This window comes from Manacus candei, unplaced genomic scaffold (genome assembly GCF_025592945.1).
Source record: "Manacus candei isolate 608988 ecotype Guabito, Panama unplaced genomic scaffold, ASM2559294v1 h1tg000011l, whole genome shotgun sequence".
In the NCBI taxonomy this organism is placed as follows: domain Eukaryota; kingdom Metazoa; phylum Chordata; class Aves; order Passeriformes; family Pipridae; genus Manacus; species Manacus candei.
In genome coordinates, this window is record NW_026138059.1 from 10,845,883 (window position 1) to 10,869,861 (window position 23,979).

The following is a 23,979-nucleotide window of genomic DNA, read 5'->3' on the forward strand; positions in this document are numbered from 1 at the left end:
TTTATACTGTAGAACAAGGCTACATTTTCTGAACTATTAGGTCTGTAACCAAAGAGATCTGGTTATAGCTAGTGAGGGCATAACTGCGTAACTACATGTTATTTTGGAAGATATTTCTAACCAGTCTAAGAGAAGAACAAAATTCTCCAAGGAAAATGCCATGTTTCCAGAAATTAGTGCAATTAATTCCAGATTTAACAGTATTCCTAACATACCCATCGTAATAATCAGTAGGAATGGTGTAAATTTTAAGTATAATTGACATCTGGTAGCGAGTTTTTCTTGTCCCTAGTTCTCCAGGTAATACCTATTTTTTTTGTAATTAATAAATATTTTGGATAGACTCATAATGAAGACTTTGAGCAGAATTTCTGTTATACCTCTTCATTGAAAAAATGTTTCTTCAGACAAGGTAATATGAAAGTGTTGTCATATGTCAATGTTAAGTAATTGCAAATTATCTACATAGACATTCTGGAGTGTCAAGAATAAAGGAGAAAATCTTCCCCCCCCTAATATTTTATTCTAAACCTCTCATTTGCATATTCTATTAAGAACTACATAAAGCATAATGTCACAGGTCTGTTTTTTCTTGCTTCTTTTTATAGCATTTCTATTTACAAAAGTTGCCAAGGCTCAAAGAAAATTCGACTTCAGCACTTCTTCACTCCTGAAAAATCAACTGTTATGAGCTTAACGTATAGGTCTCAATACTTGTTTGCTGGCTTAGTAAATGGAAACATCTCAATCTACACAAAAGCAGAAGGTAATGTAGTGATATGATTTAATGGCATCCTGAGGAACTCACATGTCAGTGTATTTTGGCAGAAGTAGTTTTCCGCTACTATATTTTCCGAAAATTCTTTGTAAAACTGCGGAACTAAGGTTACTGGGCTTTCCGGTACATCTGAAGAGACTTGTTTTCTCTTTTTGAAGGATGGTAGAGATTTTGATACTGTTCCCACTTTCACCATATGTGCATGTGAAAACTAATTTTTTCCCCTTAGCTTAACCCTGAGATCTTCAGTGTTGCAAGAGTCCAGAAGTTTATGCACTAACAAGCAGTATACTGTACTTTACACAGCACAATGCTAATTCCACTCAACTACCCAGTATTGGTGTTTATGAAAGACAAAAATTCCCTATTGATAGAGATTTCTGTATACCTCATTTAAAAGGACAACCCCATTCTTTCTGTACAGATAGGATAAGTCTTTCCTATGTGTGCAGTTCATGTATTTCATGGTAGGACTCCTTTTTCTATTAGCATCACAGTTGGTTGTTTTGTATCTAGCTGAATAATTGGCTAAAATAATTTGAATAAAGGAGAATCACAGGTAATTCTTCTAAACCAGAACAGTCTTCTCCAGAAGTGGTTCAGGTTCTTGTCTGTATACTCCAGTATATCTCACTAACTCTCCTGCAGTACTGCATACATATCTAGTTAATTCAGTTCAAAGACAGCAAGACTCAAGGTTTGAAACCTGAATTTTTAATTGAGACATTAGCAGAGACTCCTAACCTTGCCAAGTGCAGAGCCAGCAGAGATTTGGTCTGCCTTATTTGTGTGAGCTGCATAACGGTGGTTGTCACACTTCTCTAATGAGGTGGGCCCTGTAAACAGTTCAGCTGTATTCCTTTGGCAGTGTAGCTAAGAAAAGATGCATGAGTTGCACATCTACTACAGAAAATGTTAAGAATGGGGCAGAGCTGTTAACCAGACTGAATTACATTACTAGCTGGAGGTTCTTGCATCAACCAGGATCACAGCATTCCCTGTTTATTTTATGTCTTTTGAAGACACAGGTTTTGTGCAGCTCAATACTAACAGAGACTGTCAGAGTCTAGGTCAGGATCGCTGAAGCTTTGGGATGGGAAATAATCACATTTTTCTGACTCATCTTGTGGTCCCTTTTCTTACATCTTGGTCAGTGTGTGTTGTTTCAGTTCTCCATACCCCATGGAAGTTGTGGGATTCAGCTGCTCCCGTCTTCCTTATAGTTAGCTGCTGTGGTTATGTGAGACAGTCTGCCTGGAGGGGTGTTTTTATGAACACTGACCTATTTTACCAAACAAAGGAATCCAAGCAGTGGAATGGGAGGGAGGGGGAATGCAGCCTCTGAGGAGCTTTGTGCAATTCATCAGGGTCGCCTTCTGTTCTGCAGAGGGGGTTACTTTCCAACCATGCACTTCACCTTGGGTTTTGGTCTGTTATCATTAAGGAGATTAAGAAAAGATTTAAAGCAAATGTGAAATATGTCAGTGCATTACAATATATCTTGATTTAAAGCCTGAGGACAAATGCTATGACATGCACAGATAAAGTGGTTGTGCAGCCTGTTGTGCAACTCCATGAATGAAAAAGGATAATCTTTCTTCTAGGATAAAAATCTACCTCACAATTTCTGATAGAGTTGTGATCCTTTTCTTTTCCTCCCTGGGCAGAAAGTGTGGCAGATCAGTTCAGTCACTGAAGCCTGATGCCTTACTGTAGGTAGTCAAAGACCCATGACTTGTGTAATTTGGTTTTCAGTACCCAAACAGCTCTAATTTCTCCTGTTGTTTTCAGGTGGCTCAATGCATGTAAATATCCAGCTTGTGCTCTCTTCTCACTAGAGAGCTTTGTCAGATCAACAGAATCCAGAACGCTCTCTGGCTGCAGAAAATCTTGTCTTGAAGTAATATAAAAGGGAAACTGAGAAGTATGTACAGTAAACCGAGGAACAAATGCCATTAGTGAGAGGTTGGAGGTGTGCAGTGAGATTTCTTCCTTTCTGGAGGGTAGTCATGTTTTGTGGAGACATCTCTGTATCCGTGTATTTTCACGTATGAGGTAAAAAGTACTTAAGCCTCATTTATGTATTTGAACATAAATTAAAAGCAGAGTCAATGAGGTGCTGGTATCATAAAACCTACTCAGCTCTTAAATATGAACTAACATGGTGATCTGTGAAAATGTCACAGAAAAGTAGGATATAGGTCAGCTAATATGTTAATTCTAAAAATAATCATTAATTATTATCAATAATCCTTAATTTCATGTGAGTGAGAAGACTACTTTGGGGAACTGTGAAATAGCTAATGCATTAAATGCTGTTGTATATAGGAATGGGAGCAATGCAGATTGCAAAATTTCTGACACCTCATCTGTCAGGACTTTGTTTTACAGGGTAATTAACTTTTGCATAGTTATCAGTCTGAAAAATTCTGCATTTAATGTTTGCCTCAGGTTGAATTATTAGGAATATTTCCAGACAAAGCACTTTTCTAGAAGAGGTTAAGGGAAAAGTACATTGTATTGTCTTTGTTAAAAAAAAAAACAAACAAAACCCCTTTGTGATGATTGCAGACAGCCCAGCAGATGTGTTTTCTGAGTGATGTAATAGCAAAAAAGGTCAATGCCTGTTTGACTTCCATTCACAAAAGTGTCTTAGGAAAGGGAAATCACAATCTTTATGTAATATAGGTGTATTGTTCCTGATACGCTGTACTCAGTTCCAGCTACTTCCTTTCTGCTAGGCACTGATACACATTTCCTTTCCATAAAGTCCTGTAAAGAATATGGAGAGAAACAGGAAAAAAGAAAGTAAAAACTCAGTGATTGTGGCAGAGAGTAAAAGAATTAATATATTAGTAGTTTCAGAAAGAGTTTGGTTAGGATGAGAGAGCAGATGCATAAAACACATGTGCTTCTTTGATTGCAATGATTGGTATGTGTAGCCTCTCGCTGGTGTGTACAGCACAGTGAGTTCTTGCATGCTTACTGCCAGAATTAAACTCATACCATTAGGCATATTTGGTGATCCACCTCTCTGCAGGTGCCATCTGAACATCAGGGAACACAGGTTGTGGAGTCTCCATCCTTGGAGATATTCAAAGCCATATGGACACAGTTCTGGGCAGCCAGCATGAGGTGACTCAGCTTGAGCAGGCAGGTCGGAACAAGTAATTTCCAGAAGTCCCATCTAAGCTCAGCTATTCTGTGACACTGAGTAGAGAGATGTCCAAAGAAAGCTTTAAGAAATTGAAACTAGGCATTTCTAAACATCATCCTACTTCCAGGTGCTTCTGAGCTAGAGAAGTGCTACTTGTGTTTCACAGAGGAGAGCTTGCAGCTATGGTGAGTTTCTCAAGCTGAGGATGAATCATGCAGCTTTGTTTTTAAAAGAGGCTAGGAGAAAAAGGACATAGAATTTCTCATATAGTATCCTCACGGGTAAGGCACTAGATTTTCAGTTGAAGAGACCTCTATTTTATCAAATGTTTCTTTAATATATAAACTTTTGCACTGTTGCCTCTCACCCAGTCTTTAATTCCTTTTTTTCCCAAGAGCATGGAGAAGGGATGCCAATGCTGCCATTGCCGCTCCAAGTATCTGTCACCTGGGTGGCTAGAGGTCTCTTCTGGAAGCCTGAAGATACTGATGAGAGTCATCTTTTGCCATAGAGAGAAATGAGCCCACACACCCATAAGAGAAAACTCTTGCGTGTTTTAACAAAAGCTGTATTTTCTAACAGGTTTTTGTGGAGCCTGTTCCTGTAGGTATATGCTGCTAGGTTCTGGCCCTGAGATTTATGAAAAGAAGAAAGGCTCAGCTTTGAGGATTGCAATTGAATGTGAAACAACCAACAGCTGAGGCAATTCTGGCCATGCACAGAACAGAAGTTTATGTTCTTCAAAGAGACTTCACCAGTAAAAACTTAGGGATCTCTGAAGATGACTTACCTGTCCAAAGAGGCCCCATGACACTAATCAGTGAGCATTTTCAGAGGATTAGTATCAAGGAAAATGATCAAAACTGAGAGGAAATGCAAGAGTAAGGGGAGACAGTTACAACAGTGAAGGAGTAGCAAGTCAGTTTATTGGTAAGATTCCTTGATTCATTTAGTAAGACACTTTTGTCTTTTGTTGGAGGACAAAATTTGAGGAAAGGAGGAATATGTGGAATGTAAAGCACTGATGTCAAAATGTAAAGCACTGATTTCAGAGCTTGAGTGGATTGATTGACAAGTAGATTCCAGCTTGTCTGAAGAGTGCATTTCTGGCATGTGATTGCCACTTAGAGTAGACATGGTGAGAGGTACTGCTGTGAAAAGTAAGAAGTGACATTAAGCTGTTAGAGAGAGGACTAGAGCAGTGATATTGAAATAAATACTGTTGTCTTGACTGCACTGTCACTGTTAGCAGTAACACATAATAATAGTTACCAGGAATACACTGACATTGCTGTGGCTCTTACTTGAATATCTCCTGCCGGGAGCTCCAGCACCTCTCTCTCTGTAACGTTAGATAGAGCTCTGTCAGCTATTTAGCATGAAGAATTTGATGCATATGTGGAAAAAATGATTATGCATGTATAGCATAGGACACTCCTAGTTATATGTTATTTAGAAGAGCAGACCTGACTCTCTCATCTTATTTCCAACTGGTAAGGAATGTGCTAAACTTTTTACTTCTGTAGCTACCGTTTTACTCCTCCACAGTGCTGGTTTATGTACCATGTGATGGAAAAAATGTTTGTGCTCCACTGCACTAATTAACCAAGAACTGCTGTTCCCAGGGCTGTGTTGGCAGCTCTGTTGAAATCATCAATAGTGCTGCTAAGCAAGAGAGGAAGCTGTCAACAAAAAAGCACGTTTGGTTCAGCTCGACTGAAAGTGTGAAAGAAGAGAAAACTGCTACAAACTTTGAGAAGACTTTCTGAGGAAATAAACTATATGTTAACATTAATAAGTTATCTCATATGAAGACTTGAGCTTGCCAACTAATTATAATTATGAAAAATACTAAATATTAAGAAATTATTTATAAATTAAATAAGAGATTTGTAAATTACTGTAAAATAGTATTACTTTCCTTCACTAGGTTTTATGGAAACAAACCACAGAAAGATAAAATAGCCAACATTCTGTTCTATAAAATGAACATTGTTTTAAACCTTCCTATCTTATTAAATATGAGTGAATAGAAAAATAACTAATTTTCCAAAATTCATAAAAATCACAAGACTCACAACAAAATTAACTAGCAGAAATATCCTTATACATTAAAACCTTAGAAATATTTTATGAGCATGAGATATCTTTGATGCAGCTAAACTGCCTGATAAAAGCATTGCAAGGTACTGTTCAACATTGGGATATAAACTATGGCACTATGGCATAACTACTTGAGAAATATAACTTACAGAGAGTATTAAAAATAATGGCACAAAACAGATCTATTAGTATAAAAACTGTCTTCTATTTTTTAAAATATTAATCTAATATGTAAATATCAGACTGTTTTTATATAACATAAATATTCATCATCTAATTCCCAGAAGGCCCTAGATTCGTTTCTGTATTTGCCCCTGTTCTCAGATTTTGTAGATGCCTCTCATTCCTGCAAATAGCTGCACCTGCAGTTCATATAGATGCTTATATTGTATTAACAATAATGTTATTGAAACTAACAGAGGCTGTCATATCCTGGATATCAAGCATTTGGTGTACTTATATTAAGAGTCTACACCTGCTTTGATGAAGCCAGTTTAAGATCCAAGTCAAATAAAACTTGCAAATCATACAGTAATCTTTGTGTTGTTAGTACTTGTCTGGACTTTTCTCACAAAGCAGAATTATTGTCTCTTCTTCCACAGTTTCCTTCATGTTACCACAGGTGTCAGGCTTTGATCTTGTAATTGCTCAGGGTGCAGGTATCTGATTTACACAGAAGACTGACCTCTGGTTATAGGATGTATGTGCTGCATATCACATCTCATTTGGTTCCATATATTTACCTCATAGGTAGAAGAAAAATTTATTTTATTTTGTGTGGCTTTTCATCATTCTAGAGACAACAGTGACCATAAAATCTTCCTGAAACTAAAATTATGTTTATTTAGAGAACACAAGCAAGGCATTGATTGAGCAGAATTCTAAGACAAGCCACACTTCTGTGAGCACTCCTGCAGGTAATCTCCAGCCAGATCTCCAGGACTCATGCTGTATATATCTCCACTGTTTGTTTTTCTGTTGTTCAATTCCTGCTTTTCAGACAATAGTTTGCTGGGGTCCTTGCACTGGTGTTGTCCTATTGTATGCCTTGAGATTTTGTTGGCAAAAGTTTTATCTCAGCTACTATTTCTGCTTCTTTTCTTTTTTGTTAGCAAAAAAATAAATTTATTCAGTCTGTAACTAACCAAGGATTTTACAGCATCAAACAAGGCTGTTCCTTATCTTTTTTGAAAGTGCTGGGCCTAATTTTAACTACATGGATAGTTCCAGTTGTTGGAACTACTTACATAAGTCTGTCTTGAATCTGCAGGTGTTTACACAAATAGAATAGAAATAATGCTTCTTTTCACTTAGATTTTAGAAGCAATGGACGTTGAATCAGGCAGATAAGATGAAACAGCCAGCATCAAACATGAAGTCTGTGCAGGCAGGTGTTGAATAGGGTCTGCTGAGATCTGGAGAGAGAGGCAGGGGAGAGTATTATGTTTTTCTGTAAGTGTGATTTTGATAGTCTTAAAACAACTTGTGAACTAGACACAGACTTGCTGAGTAATTTTGCAGATGGGTGATAAAATTCTTGGTCAGCATAGTGATGTGATCTTTCTTTTAGCCAGCAGCCTGTGGATAAAGCATTTACACAAGTGTGTTGGATTACCAGACTTAATCTCTTGCCTTATTGAGATTTTTACCCATGCTTCCCACTCTCAACAGATTTCCCTGGCTGCCACCAAATAAGAGGAGAGAGATGCACAGTGCTTAATTTCTCCTCCTGGTGTCGTTCCAATTTGTATAATTATTTAATCATTCACTGAGGCAGGGAGCTGAACACGGATGACCCATCCTTTAAATACTGCCTAATTACCAGACTAGAGAGTCTCCCCCTACCCTTTTATTCCCCTCATCTGTCTCAGATGCTGTCTGATCTGGAAGTTCCACTATTTTTTTTCTGTACGTTGTGTCGTTCAGTGTGAAAATATAACTACAAAAGAAAAGATAGCTTTTTGTTCTGCATATCTGCACTTTGCACAAATTCACAGTCTTTATCTTTCAGAAAAGGTAGCAAGAATGTACTAGAATTATGTTGGGCTTATCCCAAAAAAGGGTGCTACATACAGGATGCTGTTACAACTTCTGCAGTGAGCATCCCTTACACAATGAAAGTTGGGCCACACACGTGTGCAGTTTCACTCTCTGAAGGTTTTGCACTGCCTACAGTGGTTACAGCATTAATAGAGTATGGGCAGCCTCCACTTTAGAATTTAATTTGAGGATAATGTGGTTGCTAGCGAATGAAAACTTTTCAAGAAGTTTGTTTATTACTAATAGTTCATATGAGTCACAAAGAACACAGAATAACTTTGACATTGCTGGGAGAGTTTGCACGCTAATAACTGGAGGCACTCTTCCCAATGCAAACTAAAATAATGAAAATTGTTTTGACAGTCTGAAACTAAATGTCACTTTTACAAGAATGCTTTCAGAAGAGGGCCACATCCTGAATATGACTCAGCAAAGGTTGTATCATACAGATGACAGAAGTATTGAGAAGTACTTTAGAAATGAGGCTTCTCATTTTCATTGCTGCTGTTATTGGTGAAGAAGGAAATGTTGTACCTCATTCACCTAAGAAAATAATAAAAGATACACTTGTTTTCAGGATGGAAAAGAAAAAATTAAATACTTCTCTAAAGATGTGTTTACCTTGGTCTCATCAATCAAAATTGAAGTGGTTACTGAGTTGAAACCAGTGTGAATAGACAACTTTTCTGCAGCTCGTAGAGAAAGAAAACTTTAAAATCAGGAGATGGTGCTTTTAAATATGTATTTTATCTTAGTGTAAAAAACCAGATACTTCAACAGATTTTTATATTATTAATAAATCATAATGTATAGAAATGTGATCTTTGAGACTATGTTCAGTGAGCACTTACAATATATAAACTAACATGAAAGCATTAAAATTATTATTGTGATATTTGGGATGTCAATTTGTATGTATAAAAGATAGAGCTGCAATTATTTCAAGAAGCATATGTTTCTGGTTTTTAATTTAGGGGATAAATAATCTCCTAATCCTTGTTTCAAAGAGATGGCAAGTGAGAATGACCAGAGCAGGAAGTAGTGACATGGATTTCTTATCAGAAGCTCGCTGAATAACTGATTGTGCCAAGTACACATGCAAAATGTAATTTTGATCTGATAAATGCAGTCCAAAGAAAACACTTTGGGTTTTATAGTTAGGGGAATAAATAAGAAAAGTGAAGATATGGCACAAGACTAAGTTTTAATGTCTTTTTTTTTTTTTTAAATTTCCTTCCTAAATAAAGCATCTAGTAGCAGGAAGGTCCATTCTGTCAAAATGCTCTTAGAGAGTCATCTGAACTCGTTAGAGCCTACCATAAAAATCTGGATGGCAACTTTTCACATGAAAGATTAATCTGTCCTAGTTGGAAATTGATTCATCTTGAAATAAGTTGATTGTGAGCTCCTCCTGAGTTGAAGACAATTGTGTCTGCCATGGCTTTCTGACTGTATTTCTTCTGGAAAGGAAAGCAGTTGAATCAGAACAGCAATTTGAGATTCTTGGATTATCATTTAATCTAGATAAAATTTATTCAATTGACAGATATATGAGTGCTTGGTTTTGAGTTTTCCCTGTAATGTTGTATTATCCTTACAGACCTACCCTGGAAGCTAGAATTAATCATACATAAATCACAGCATAGCTTGAAGTGACAACTCCCAGAAATTCAAACAGTAGGCTTTTCAGAACTGTTTTAAAGCAAAGATCACCATTTGGTTGTGTATAACCTTTCTTCTTCTTTTTTATTCAAGATGGGACATGGAACACAGAACCTCAGAAGATAGTTAAATTGGGAGTTCTGCCTGTTAGAAGTCTGCTTGTGATGGAGGAGACCATTTGGGCTGCATGTGGTGGACAAATTTTTGTAATCAGCACTGTGACGCATTCTATAGAGGTAAACACTTTTAAAAGCATTGCTCAAGTATTATGCTACAGGCTATAAGAGGTGAAACTTTAAAGATTAAAATCTGTTTAGGAAACTTCATGATTTAAGGAACATTTTATTAAACATAGTCTCAGTTCTCTGCCAATGTCTCATTATACCTTGCTTCCTTTTGCCTGCTAGTTTCCATAAGGTGCTTGAACTCATAGAATATTTGGGGCAAGAGATTTTCTTAAAAACAAAATCTGAGGAAAGGCAGCAAAGGAATGAGTGTCTATAGGAATTTCCTTTTAATTACAGAAGACAGTTTAATTAAGGGACTGCCTCTATATAGTTAGATGTTACTTTTACATTGTGGTGATATCATAAAACAGTAATACAGTACAATATAATAAAACTCTGAAAACATTCAGAGTTTTGCTTCTCAGTGGCCTACAAAAATTTGATTTGCATAAGAGCACTTTCCAATGAATAGCCGTACAAAAGCCATCTTTTCTGGAATGAGAGAAGAGTGTTAAGGATTCAAACTCATATTTGTGACCACATTTGCCAGAAAGTGTTAAGTTGTGGAAGTGTTAAGCTCTTGTTTTTGTCAAAATTGCAACTTCCGCCAAAAGAACGTCTTAGTGGTCCAAAGTTAAGAGTTGATAAAACATTAGGAATTAAACTTCTCCTTCAATTTACAATACAGTGTCACTGAATTGCATGATGTTTACAGCCATAAAGTTCTTTCAAACAGGAGTTGTGATGAGCTCACAGCCTCCTTCTTTGTGTGCTTTGTTGCTGCTTTTTTGTTTCATTGATGATCGTGTTTTCTCCCAACAATCGTCTATTTGGTACAATTGATTCTGTGAGTCACTGTCATGGGTTTGCAGGGAAATAGCTAACATCCTAATTTCCTCTGGTTTTTTCTGTGGTTTTTGGGTGATTTGTTTCATCCAAGAAGATGCTTGGATCACATATTTTTCTACTTTGTTTTTCTTTAAGGCTTGTTTGGTTGATGGTTTGAATGGTATGATTAGGGAAAGATTTCTGATGAGTGATTTGGAGAGGTGCTTGGAATGGACTTTATTTAGTTTTACAGCCTCTCGGACACATGGTTACTGTTCGAGAGACTTTGATGACAAATCTCTCTGATTCCCACCAGGAAATGCATAGCAATGGTAAGAGATCACTGATGGATTGTTCCTGTGTGGGGCTGAATATTCACAGCCAGATCTTGGTAAATGTTTGGCAATCCTGGCTTAATTCTGTCACAAAGCTCTCCCTAGATCATATGGTATGGCTGCAGTCAGGGCTATTCTGGGCTGTTTTGGCAGGGGAGAACAAACCCAGAATTAAACAAGCTTTGAGGATTAAAGAATGTTTAAAGCTTCCTCTGTCATAAAGCAGTACAGCACCATGGATTGCAGTGTTGAAAACAGAAGCTCGGAGAGATAAAATTACAAGTATTCTATCAATCTATCTTAGACATGGCAGTTTCATTTTTCAGCTGTTACTACAGGTTTTCCTACAAAAGCATCACAGGAGGTTTTTTCTCATTTCTGGAGTGCTTTGTAAACTAATCCCTCCATTGTATTCAGAGCTCACGTTATTACAGGTCTACTGATTCTTATAGCTATAATTAACATAAACACAATGAATGCTGCAACAAACAACATATAAGAAATGGTGCAACTGGAAATGGTGTGTATGGGTTGAGTAATGTTTTTTCAACACAAATAATTTTGTTCAAGAACATGACAGTTTTTTCTATGTCTGGCTGACGATCAGTCACACAAATACCCATGCCATAGCATGTGATCTTCCTCATAGAACTGTGAGCAAATGATGATTTTTTTGTTGCTTCTCTATGTGCAAGTACTGATCTTATTCTCCTCAACTCGCCAGACTGAACAGCTCACTGTTTTCATTATTGCTGCCTGCTCAGTTGCCTGACTTGTTTTGATAAGTTCCTGGTTTTGTATTTCCAAAAGTGATCTGCTACGATGTCTTTGCCATGTTTATTGGCAATATTGTTTCAATATTATATGATACAAGGCAATTTAAACTCTGTCTATATTGAATATTTATTATTAAATATTTAATAATATTAAAATATTATATTAAAATGTTTATAGAATATAATAATTATATGTATATTCTATATTGTATATACATCTGAGCTGCCTCTTCCTTACTGTGAAGAGCAGAAGCTTTGCTCCATGAAGGGAAGCAGCAACAAGGAAATGTTTGTTCTCCCTTAGTGCTCTCTCTTGTTGACAGTTAGTAGTAATGATTTGACTCAAGATCTTTTGCATAAACTTAAATCTTTACTCTATCAGCAGGAATCCAGGGCTCAACTGTTATTCTTCCCTCTTTAGTGAACTTCTTTATATCTCCATTTGCTTAATGTGGAGATACTCCATAAATACTCCAATACAGATGCTTGTTAGTTCATTGCTTCCTCTATCATGCATACATGCTGTGTGCTCTGTGTCATGTACATTATCTATAAAGGCCTCTGACTAATTTTTAAGGCTGTATTTGTGCAAGCCCATATTCAAGACCATTTTTTAAACTTTATCCTTGTGAGGTACTCTTTACTTCATAGGTATCTTTTGTTTAACTGTGCACTCACCAAGTGCAAAGCTCATTCCATGTCTCCTTGCTTTTCTAAGATTTTTATTTAAGATTTTTTCTTTATTTAGTGATTGTTAATAAATGAGCAGATTTGGCATCCTGTATATTGGGTTTGAATATTATTCTCTTTTCCTGCCTTCCCCTCCCCCCGCCCCCACATCTCTGATATGTGTAAGACTCTCAATTCACTTGTTCTAATGATATGTTATTGTCTAATGATATGTTACTGCAATAAAATGTTTTAGGTATTGTATTTTATTGGCACAGTGGCCCAAACTGGCACAATGCCTCAAGGTCCTTGGCAAGGCACATGTGAGAAATGCATCAGTTGCTATTATATATTAATTACATACTCTGATACTCTATCTATGAGGAAGAACTTTGTTACTTAGTTTTGACCCTAAATCTGACAGTTGTATTGCTGTTAGGTATAGACCTACATCCCATATTTTTCACTGTTCCTATAGCCCCTTGCACTTTGAAAAGGCAGTTTGTGTTTGTTTAAAAGCTTCAAAAAATGCGAGAGTATTTAATAGAATAAAGTCACCAGCTGAAGTCATTCCATCCTGGTCTATTTTGTCTTGTTTTTAAAACTTGGCTGACTATACAAGAGGTACACTGAAACATTCAGCTGAATAAACCAAATTAAAATCCCTATACATATATTTTGCCTGAGTACTATATCTTCTTTAAAGTAGTGAAAGTCATTTGTTTTACACTGAAGATGAAGCCCATTATGCATTTCTCATGAAGCTTGAGAAGTTGTGGTTCAGCTCTTGGTGCAGCTGTTTGGTGTAAGTGAGCACCCCTCAAAGAAATGTTCCAGCTATGCCCCACACTGCTGGAACACAGTGAGCTGCATCGAGCTCAGGCAGCCACTATGTCTTCTACAGCTCCTGTGTTGCTATGGATTTAGAAGAAGAGAGCCTGAGGGGGGGAAAGCCAGACTTTGAATAGAGAGGAATGTAGGTATGAAAACTAAGAGAAAAAAAAAAATTAAGTTCAATTTTTTTTGATAACACAGAGAATAAGACATGTTTGTTCCTTTGTATCTGTATTTCTTGTTATGAAAAGAAAAAAAAATAGAAGAAAAAGACCAGCTATTAGTCTTCAGACAGACATGTTATTGATACAGATGTCAAAGCTATCCTTAATACAAAAACTTATGCATAAGAAGGTACACGTTTGGGGTATGTTCCTTCTCTCTGTTTGAAGACCCTTTCAATGAGAAGAATAGTTCTTTTTACAGGTTTCTTGTGGTGTTTGCATTATTATGGTTTTACTTTAAATATGTCTCTATTTCAGCAGACAGCTGCACGAATGGCAGGGTAGACTAAGTGGGAGTATAATGAATTGGCTGGTAAAATGGAATGTGACAAAAATGCATGTGTAAGTTGTTTTCAGTGGCACCAACAGAGTTTTCAGCTGTGGTCAGACCACTCCAGAGACAATTAATTTTTTACAATCCACTTTATTTTTCTTCTAATTTCAAACAGTACAAGTTGCTGGTCAGATTCACTTCAGTGGCCTTGGATCTGTCCCTGAGAAGTTCTCAAAAGCCAATCAGTGTAGGGATGTATGAGTTTATAAAGAGAAGTTAATATTTTAAAATGCTATTTGCAGTGAAACATGCATGATGAGTATATCAGAAAATCTAGTCATAAAGAGCTGTTTCTGACTTTGAAAGGTGGGGGGTTTTTATAAATTCTTCTGTTGAATAAATTGTATGATTTTGAAATTGTATTTATCCTCTGGTAAAGAATGAATAGAGGTTACTTCAGGAAAACTGAATATAAATGTGTCTGCCAGAGTTGCTTACCTTGCATTCTATAGTATTGTTATTCAGAGTCAAAAGGTAATATATTAACACTCAAAATTGAGCCACTCTCTAGCTGAAGAAAAACTTTTTTCATTTACTAAAAACTGAACATTTGAAGAATAGTGTTAACAAATGAAAACACTTAAAAGATCATTCCCATTATTTTTAAATGGCAAATTTCTCAGTGAAAATACTAATTTATGCAGCAATAAAGTATGAAAAGAAAATTAAGTGCTTAGTAAGCATAATACCAAGTTATGCTTTGTGGAAGCCTAAACTTTTATCCTTTGTCTCTGATCTTAACCTGTTTGTTTAATTTGGATGGAAAATTTGAACTATGCATCTATAACCCTGCTATATTTAGATTTTGATGAAAAATTACCAAAATGTAAGTCTTAATTGTAATACTTGGAAAATTAGTGTACTTTACATGGAGGAACAGACTACCTCTGCATTTTATCTGCAAATATGATGAAGAGTATATAATATGTTAAGTGAATATTAGAGCAGTTACTTACTTCCATATTCTTCATAGAGAGATTTTTATCCAAAGAACAGTTTGTCACTTATTTAGCCAAGTAAGTTTTATGTTTATCAGACTAGCTTTGTGATAATAGCTGGCACAACAATAACTGTGTTTAACTTCAGAGACAGTCTTACTTAGAAGGCAAAACTGGGAGAAAAAAAAAATTTCCTTCTTGTTAATGATTAAAAAACTTCACTACAGCTTTATCTTCCGTGTTAACAGGGACATGTAGAGAGATTTCAGCCTTCTAGAGACATGTAGAAGTTGTATGTATAGAGACTCTAGATCAAGGAAAACAGTCTGTCTTCAAACTGTTGTGTTAATTATCTTTAGAAAGAGGATTTTGGCTTTTATAATAAAAAGCATCGATATTTTAAAATATGGGAAAACAAATACTTATACAATAGCTAATACTTGTGAAATTCAGAATCATCAAAAAACAAGCCACAATATTAAGGTGTGGAGCAAATAATTGTGTGTTTGTATTCTTAAACAATCTACTTTCTAAAGATGACTTTTTATTTGATTCTCTGATTTTTGTTCTGAAAAGACCCCTAACAGAACAGAAGAAAAGTATTTTTTATTTGTTGAAAGAGAAGTTCTGCTGTAGATAAAAGTACATCTGTGGTAGTTTTCCCAAAGGAGTATTGATAAAGAAATACAAAATCCTTTTATGTCTGAGGCCTTTTGGGCTTGCTAGCCCCTATCATATGATATTTCTAATAAACAGAAAATCTGAGTTACTCTGTCATTAGGTGGAATTTTGGCTCAAAAGCTGAGAATCCTTCCATACTAATGATGATGTATTTTCAAAAAAAATCTCCCAGGAAAATTAATGTCATATGCAGTTGTCAGAACATATCCTGAGCAAGGCAGAAGAAGCTAGATTTGTCGTTGCCAGAGGATGAAGATAAAGTGCCTATGCTGAATAGCATTTGAACATTCTTCAAATGTTCAGTTCTTAGTAAATTGTAAGAAAGGTTGAATGATGTCTTTGAGTTGCATCTCCCCACAGAGTACTTATTTTTCTTGCAGAACCATTTTGAAGCCCACCAAGAGGAAGGGATGGTAATCTCTCACATGGCTGTTGCTGGAGTGGGAGTCTGGATTGCCTTCACATCTGGATCTACGCTTCGCCTGTTCCACACTGAGACACTGAAACACCTCCAGGATGTTAACATTGCCACACCTGTTCACAATATGTTGCCAGGTAGTTGAAATGCATTGTATGATAACATTTTGTTTTGTCTTTATCACCGTCGTTCTCCAGTGTTGTAGATTAGACCAGAATCAGAAGGTTCATCTCGGACTTTGAGTCTGATAATGGTTTAATGACTATTTGCTTTAGTAAGTCGCAGTCCATCTCCTGCCCAGGCAACCAATGTGTGCAGTGAGCTGGGTGAGTCACAGCTCTCCTCCTTACAGGTTATAAATGTAATTATATAGATAAGCAGGTGGATTCTTCTGTTGAGTCACATTTTTTGTGTGACTGTAAAGCAGTTGGACAATGTAATCTGCCAGGAAAATGTGTTTACTTTGCAGAGATTAGCATTTGCTTCTGGGACTTAGTATCAAGTACATGATGGTGTCAATTTGCCTAGGGGTTGGACCAAAAAACCACTTGCTTAATTTTTGTTACCTCAGTAGTCCCAGTGAACTCAGCTGAACCACTCACTCACAAGCTGCCATTTTGGAGTGTGTTCAGCTGACTGGAGCTTTAATTTGTTGAATTAAATAATTAGTCTTACAAGTTAAGATGAAACCTGTGGTTGTTAGGATAAAGTTTTACAGCTCTTTAACTGTTTTAAAACAGAAGATTTTCAATCACTCCCCAGTGTCACAGGGAGTTGCACTGGCCTGTAAAAGTTTAACGAGTGAGGGACAACGACCTCAGCGTTAGCAAGTGTGTCAGGTGGGAGCTGTGGCACTGCTGGGAGAAGGGATGGAGGGTAAAGTGATACTGGCAGGGCTGAGCATGAGGTATCCAATAGGCAACTATTCTTTCTGTCTTTCCCTGTTTGTAGACTGGAATAGACCAAGCTTCTGCAGTTTTTATGGGTGACGTGGGTGCAGCTTTATTGCTTAGTTTTTCTAGCAGAAGCCAGTTCTTCCCACACTGAGATTATATTTGTATTCTCACAGGAGTTAGGTATAAATCTTACATGAAAAATGTTTCACTTCTTCAGACTCTGTCTTCTTACCATGTTTTCTTTCAGATGACATTAGCTTTGCAATAAAGCTCTATTATAAATTGTGTCTAGTTATATCATGTTCTGGACAGGGTGTTTTTTACATGTGGTATTTGACTGTAGATCCAACACTGAACAGCAGGAAATAACCTGCCTCTAAATAGATTATTTGATTGAATTTATCACAGTTACACAAAGAAATCAAGATCAGTTGTAAAAAGATTAACTTTTAACATGTTCTGCTGTTTATAGTGGGAGAAAAAAAGAGAAGTACAGCCTATCTTATATGTATTTTCTGCATATAAAACTCTTCAAAAATTTGTGTTCATTGCCATGGTAATAAAACTGCTGATGTAACATACCATTATTTTTGGAAAAGAGTTTTAGCTAATTATATCTCTTTGGTGTCATTCTTACCCATTTTAGTTCCTCTTTTTTTTTTTTTTTTCCCCAGAGTCTTCACAAAAAGCACACCAGTGAATGTAAATGGAAATTTATTTTGGGAGTAGAATATTATTACGGCAGATGTTCCAAGGGGGAATCCATTCTAAAAATGAAATGAATTTCAATTATTTAGCAGTAGCTCTTGGGCCTGTTTATATGATCTCAAAAATGCTGCAACAACAAAAGCTGAAAGACAGAGTAGTAGGAGGTTTACATAATAAAGCAGCTAAATAATAAATCAAGTTCTGCGTAGTATATACTGAGATTAAAAACCAAAAAAAAACCCCAAAGTGAAACAGTGAAATACAACATGGTGAAATAGCTGTGTATTTACAAAATATGTATTTACCTTCACTGGGGATTTTTAGGACTTCTAGTTTTAAAGGAAACACCTCTGTTAGTTTTCTGAAATCCAAAAGGAGTTCCCTAATATGCAAAAATAAGAGATAAGTAATAATTCAAGGTATTGAAATGAGAGAGAAGAAATTGGTGTAAAAATATTGCTAAGAGTCTTAAGAATAGAGATTAAAAAGGCAAGATCTCTGTATAACTGAAGAAGCTGGAGTTCTTTTCCCAGGATTTTAGTAGGAACAATATATACTATTTGCCCAATAGATTGCCTGGAGATGTCATCTGCATCTTTACTTCAAGTAAGGTAAATGCAATGAATGTCTCTCCATGAAGTTAATGAAATTATTTTGTTGTTATACAGTAGAAGAAAAGCTTAGTCAGGAATGGTTACTGTGAGTTACAGTGCTGTAGTAAAACACTTAAAAGACAGCTGTAGTAACTAATTAAGATAGAGGAGTAGGAGGGTCTCATAACCTCAATAATGAGTTCTCATAGCATTAGATTTTCCCAATTTGTTCTTAGGAAGAGATGGCTTTAAATATCACTGGTTGCTCTCCTTGTTGTAAAGGATGTGCCTTCTGTGCTTTGGGGAAGACAACCCTGCAGCACAGTTGACAGGACAGAATCACAGAGGATTGAAATGGCACAGGAGGTGATTGTCCCTATGATATGGCAAAGTTTAGTAATGTAAAAAAGCAGACTGTGTCTGGCAGAATCTTTTATTTGCTGCATGTAATTTTAAATCTGTGGCAGTCTACTTATAAGGAATGGAGCTGAGAGGGCTCTTGCTTTCTGGAATTATGGGAAATTTGTGTCTAGGAGTGCAGGACTGGCAATTAAACCAGGGGCACAGAGGCAACCGTGGGATAGACATTTAGTCCAGACTGATCTGCAGTACCTGTACTTCACATATCTTCAGAAATACTTCTTAATAAGGTATAACAAGATTGTGTTCTATAACAAAAGATCAAGTGCCATGTGAGAAAGGTAGAGAATGGCTGAGGAAAAGAGCATCTTCATTGGTTTAGCTACTTGGACCTATTTATTTTGCTGTCTTGTAATCCACAGTACAGCCCTGTTAGCTGAACAGAGGGCATACTGAGCAGCAGAAAAAATAATCTATTAACATTTAAAGACAAATATACACACTTCACTAGTGCAATGCACTTCATTTGTAGAGCAAATTTATGCTTAATTTTTATGATCTGTAGTTGAAATATCAACAAAGGCAGTTTTTCACCAGCCTTTATCACAACTCACACCAAAAAAATCGTATTGTATGTGAGCAGACAGTCCACTTGTTTTTTCATAGTCACAGTCAGTATTTTCCTTATTCAAGAACATCCTTAAACATGTTTTTGCTTTCAGCTCTCTAAGACTTTGTCCTTTTTAAAGAGATTGCTGTGACCTTGATACTTCATTGATCATATGGACAATGACAGGTTACCTGTTCAACAAAGAGATGATTTCTGCTTAAGTTACTATATTCTGTTTATATCCATATATCCTCTAATGGCATGTGTATTTCCTGGAAACAGATGAGAAAAGCAAAAGAAAAAAAAAAGTATCACTTCCTCCTTGCAGAAAACAAGCTCTGCTTTGAGGATTTAGAGCTTTCTTTTGTCCCCATCCCACTAGGTGACAGACCATTAAATGCTTTATGATCGTACTGCTGGGAAATTATAAAGAGATTGGGGAAAACTTCAGGTTGGCCCAACAGATCTGTACAGTGGACTAGTTTTTTACATAGTAAGAGCAGCATGGCCAAATAAAGGATATGCAGCAATGTCCTTACACCTACCTGGGGTTGACTTCAGAAGATCTAAGAGGATTTACCCAGGTCTGGTGCTTGTTGGAATGGAGACCTGAGAAGGGTGAACACAGCAGAACAAAGGCAATAAAATAATTTGTCCATGTATAAGCTTAATGGTTGACTTCAGTTCTTTTTAAACTCAAGACCTTGGTCAGATTATTTTACAGGTTTCAACAGTTTTATCTGCATTGGGACAGTGTGATCTAAATGTTGGCATTTAAAGATGATTATTTTATTGGTTTTGGCATTTATGTTTATCATTTTCCCTTCTTAATTTGTTAATTTCTGTGCTTACTGCATAATGCATTCTGGAGAATTGGTTTGACTTTTTTTTTCCCCTCTAAATTTGAAATCTATCAAAACAAAAAGTCAGAAAATAACAAAGAAAAGTATGATTTCAAACCGTAAGAAGATAAATTAATATTTTAAATTACTATTTTTTTAATCTATATGTAATTTTTTTATTTGATTCTTGTTATTTCAAAGTATCTTTTCAGTTGCAGATGTTTCCTGCTTTTCCGAGATTTCACAACAAGGGATTTTCCTTTTGACCTCCCTATAGTTGGTTCATGCTTTAGGTTATGCTCAGTGTTTAAGATTCTAAATTGCTGTGTGATAATTTGCTGTTCTCACCTATGGAAACAGTAACGGGTATTGCCAGTTTTCCCAGGTAAAAATTACTGTTTAAAACTTGCTTCACATTTGAGGTATGAAATTAGTCATATAATTTTACATTTTAAATACTTAAAAAAAGCATTAAAGATCTGTTGTTTAAAACTATGAGCATCTTGCTTCTGCAAGGGATTTGAGAGACAACCATGCACTTAAGAGTTTTTGATAATTTTAAAAATTAAAAAATTGTATTTAAGTATTTCTGTAGTTGATAAAACAAGCTCTAAGGGAAATGGAGTGAGGTTAAGGGAACCTGTTAGTACCTTGCACTTGCTGTGGCACAAGTTATGGGAGAGGGCTCATGTTATGTATAATTTGAATGAGCCTGAACTCTAAATCACGGAATTCAAATACCCATTTTTGAAAACTCCAAAACACAGAGGTGCTTGGGCATTACTGTTTGAACTATGTTTGTGCTGAAGGAGTGCCTTTGTGTGCTTTGTTTTGGAAACTAAATTAATCCCATTAATATCTAAAAAAAAAAGCCAAAACAAACAAAAAAAATCCTAACACCAAATCAACTGAACAAGAAACCCATAAAAAATGCAAACACCAAGCTTCAAAAGACTTGTAATTTGTCTACAACATAGACCATCCATGCTTATTTAGCTGAGGAGGGATGATGCAGTCCTACCACCATAAACACCTATAGTTTATGGAAAACACCATAGGAGTCTCTAAAGGTCTGCACAAGCAGATGGAGCCTTTTAAACTTACTTATCCTTGTTACACTTGCCAAAGATGACCTAGTCATTGTACCTTTAGAGTGTTTTAGAATGTGCTTTTAGGTGGACAGAGCTTGGATGCCAGATCTGACCCCCTCTGTGCGCCTCTCAAAACTCACCATTGCTGGGTTAATACTTTGTTTCTCCAAAGTTCTGCGAGGAAAGACTTGAACTGTGTTCTGCCTCCTGATTTCCAGTTGAGTGGTTTGGGCTACAGTCTAACTGCTCCTTCCCTGCTTTCCCAGTGATTCTGCAATTTATATATTCTTGGATGCAAGCTTCAAGGGACTAAAAAGAAAACACGTTCATTTGTGATACACCGTAATTGAGGTCCTTTTCCAAAGTGTGGAACGTGTGGGTTCATTCAAGTTACATCAGATGTGAAATCCAAATTCCTGACTTACTAATGAATTGAGAGCTTGAACTTGAGAGCTATGATGAAGGTGGAATGACTTCTCTACATATACAGTTAATAATAAATTGAAGAATGTGTATGTTTTGAACCTGAAGGCTTTGAGCAGAGTTTAAATGCTCCTCCTCATAAAGTTTAGCAAAATTTTGGTCAGACCATAGTTTCCATTTCTGAAACTTGTCAAGACCATTTTGAAAATCCATCTAAACTGAACCAAACATATTTAGTAAGCACTACAAGCAAAAATTACTTTGTTTTCATTAGAAAAATAGTGGTCTCATAAATAATATTGTAGAAAATCATAGAATCACAGAGTCAATTTGATTGGAAGTTACCCTGGAGGTCATCTTGTCCATCATTCTTGAAGCAAGCCTGATTAGACCTGGTTGTTCAAGGTCTTGTCCAGCCAAATTTTTAATATTTTTTGATAGGATGAAGATTTCACAATCTGTCTGAGCAACCCATTGGAGTTTTTTATCACCTTAATGATGAAGCAGTTTTTCCCTACTTAGAATACAATTTCTCCATGCACCAAATTTGAATTTCCTCATGCCCCAAATTTGATCTATTGCGTATTATCATATCACTGTGCACATCTGAATAGAGCCTGACTCTGTCTTCTGTGCATCCTTTCATCAGATACATGTAGATAGCACTTATTTTAATCTCTCCAGTCTCCTGATCATCTTGGTCTCCTTCTACTGGGCTTCTTCCAATATGCCAATGCCATTCTTGTATGGAGGGGACCAAAACTCAGAGAGGGGGACACAGCACTTCTAATACAGTTTCACAGAATAAAAACTAGGAGAAAAAAGTAATGTGAGCAGGTTTGAGTCCTGAGTATATTGTGTTATGGCAATATAATTTCGAGTATCGTGAATTGAAATGCCTTTCAGTTTTATTATTGGGAATATACAAACATAGCCTATTCATAAAAGCATGTTTGTAAAGACAGTCTATGTCTACCCTTAGATACTGTGATTTAGAGATTTAAGGCAGAATGTTTCAAAAGTTTAATAGTATTTAAATTGTCATATATGTAAAGTGTAATCTATAATCCAGCAGAATATTTACCTTTGTGCTGAGTGCTTTGCTGAATGAGATAGTACAGCTGATTGTGTTTGCCTGAAGTTACTCTGATCTAGGCAAAGGTCATCACTCTTCAGTAATGGAGCACTTCCTAAACTTCACAGGGCAGCAGCGTGTCTCTGTGACCAGCCTCCTGGTGTGCCATGGTTTATTGCTGGTGGGAACAAACCTGGGTATAATAGTAGCGTTACCAGTGCCTCGCTTGCAGGGGATTCCCAAAGTAACTGGTGAGTGAAATTTCTCAAACGCCTCATGTACTGAAGAAGCCATTTCTCTCCTGTCAGTAACTTCAGTGAACCTGGCAAATTATATGTATTGTTTAGATAAATGACAGAGCTTTGTGATGAAATTACACTTGCTGCTCTTCATAAGCTTTACAGTATATCCAAGTACTTGACTAGTTGTGTCTCAGTTTTTTGAGCTGGGACAATGTTTTTTCTTTAAGGTATAAGAACAGGATAGGCATTAATCTTGTCAGAGGACAGTCAAATACATGGAGATGAGAAGATAATGCAGTTTTTCTTTCAGATTTGAGGAAAATACATGCATTAGGTATATAGACATAGATATACCTAATTCAGCATGTTGCTGATTGGTTTCCCCCAAACAGGAGACTTGGAATACATGAGAGTAAAAATATTTCATTTTTTTTGACCATGACCAAGGTTTTTACATTTTGGAGAGGTATATTTATTGAGTTACTTTCATATTACCCCATTTGAAATACAAATGCATGAATGCTGCTGCATCACTTTACTAATGTTTAAACTACTAGCAGAAGCAAGATCTTAAAAGTATGTTTAAAAGGGGCTTTCCCCCAATGTTTTGGGTTCAGAATTCTGTTCGAGCTTCTGTGCTGTGGAGGGAAGCTGGCAGATTTTCTGAGGCAAGCTGTTTGCAGCTTCCTTCAGGGAAAAAAAAATGCTTATGTAACTTCGCAAAATGAAAATGAAATCCTCTGTGTTCAGCAAAACACGCAGCAATAATGTGGTATGACACAGGATAAATGCTCCATAAAAATCTGGAACCTATGTTAGATGAAAATAAATGCAATACAACAAAATGCATAGTTTCAGAATAAAAAAATCTCTCATTCTTCCATTTCCTGTTTTTATTATTGTGGTTTATGTCATGTATTCTTGCATTTATTTGGGGTCAAGATTTTTCAGATTTCACAGATCTAGTAACATTACATTTAGAAACCTGTTTTTTAGTCTTTGATAACTGTATTTTGAACTCAAAAATTGTGGCTTTTGGTGTTGTGCTTCCAATATTGATAATTCATCTTTTTATGATTGTGCTTTCTGTAAAAGAATGTGTTTTCTTATAACTTGGAATGCATCAGGGAATTAG

The 23,979-nt window shown here is 36.2% G+C and overlaps 1 protein-coding gene across 4 annotated transcripts in view; it reads left to right on the top strand.

Moving 5' to 3' along the window:
- ARHGEF10 (Rho guanine nucleotide exchange factor 10) overlaps window positions 1-23,979 on the top strand; it is a 112,256-nt gene that overhangs the window by 83,707 nt on the left and 4,570 nt on the right. For all 4 annotated transcript variants that reach the window (XM_051778082.1, XM_051778085.1, XM_051778083.1 and 1 more), the window contains 4 exons: window positions 609-766; window positions 9,834-9,976; window positions 15,967-16,141; window positions 22,731-22,853. In XM_051778082.1, the coding sequence (XP_051634042.1) occupies window positions 609-766; window positions 9,834-9,976; window positions 15,967-16,141; window positions 22,731-22,853 (599 nt within the window). The remainder of the gene's footprint in view (window positions 1-608; window positions 767-9,833; window positions 9,977-15,966; window positions 16,142-22,730; window positions 22,854-23,979) is intronic.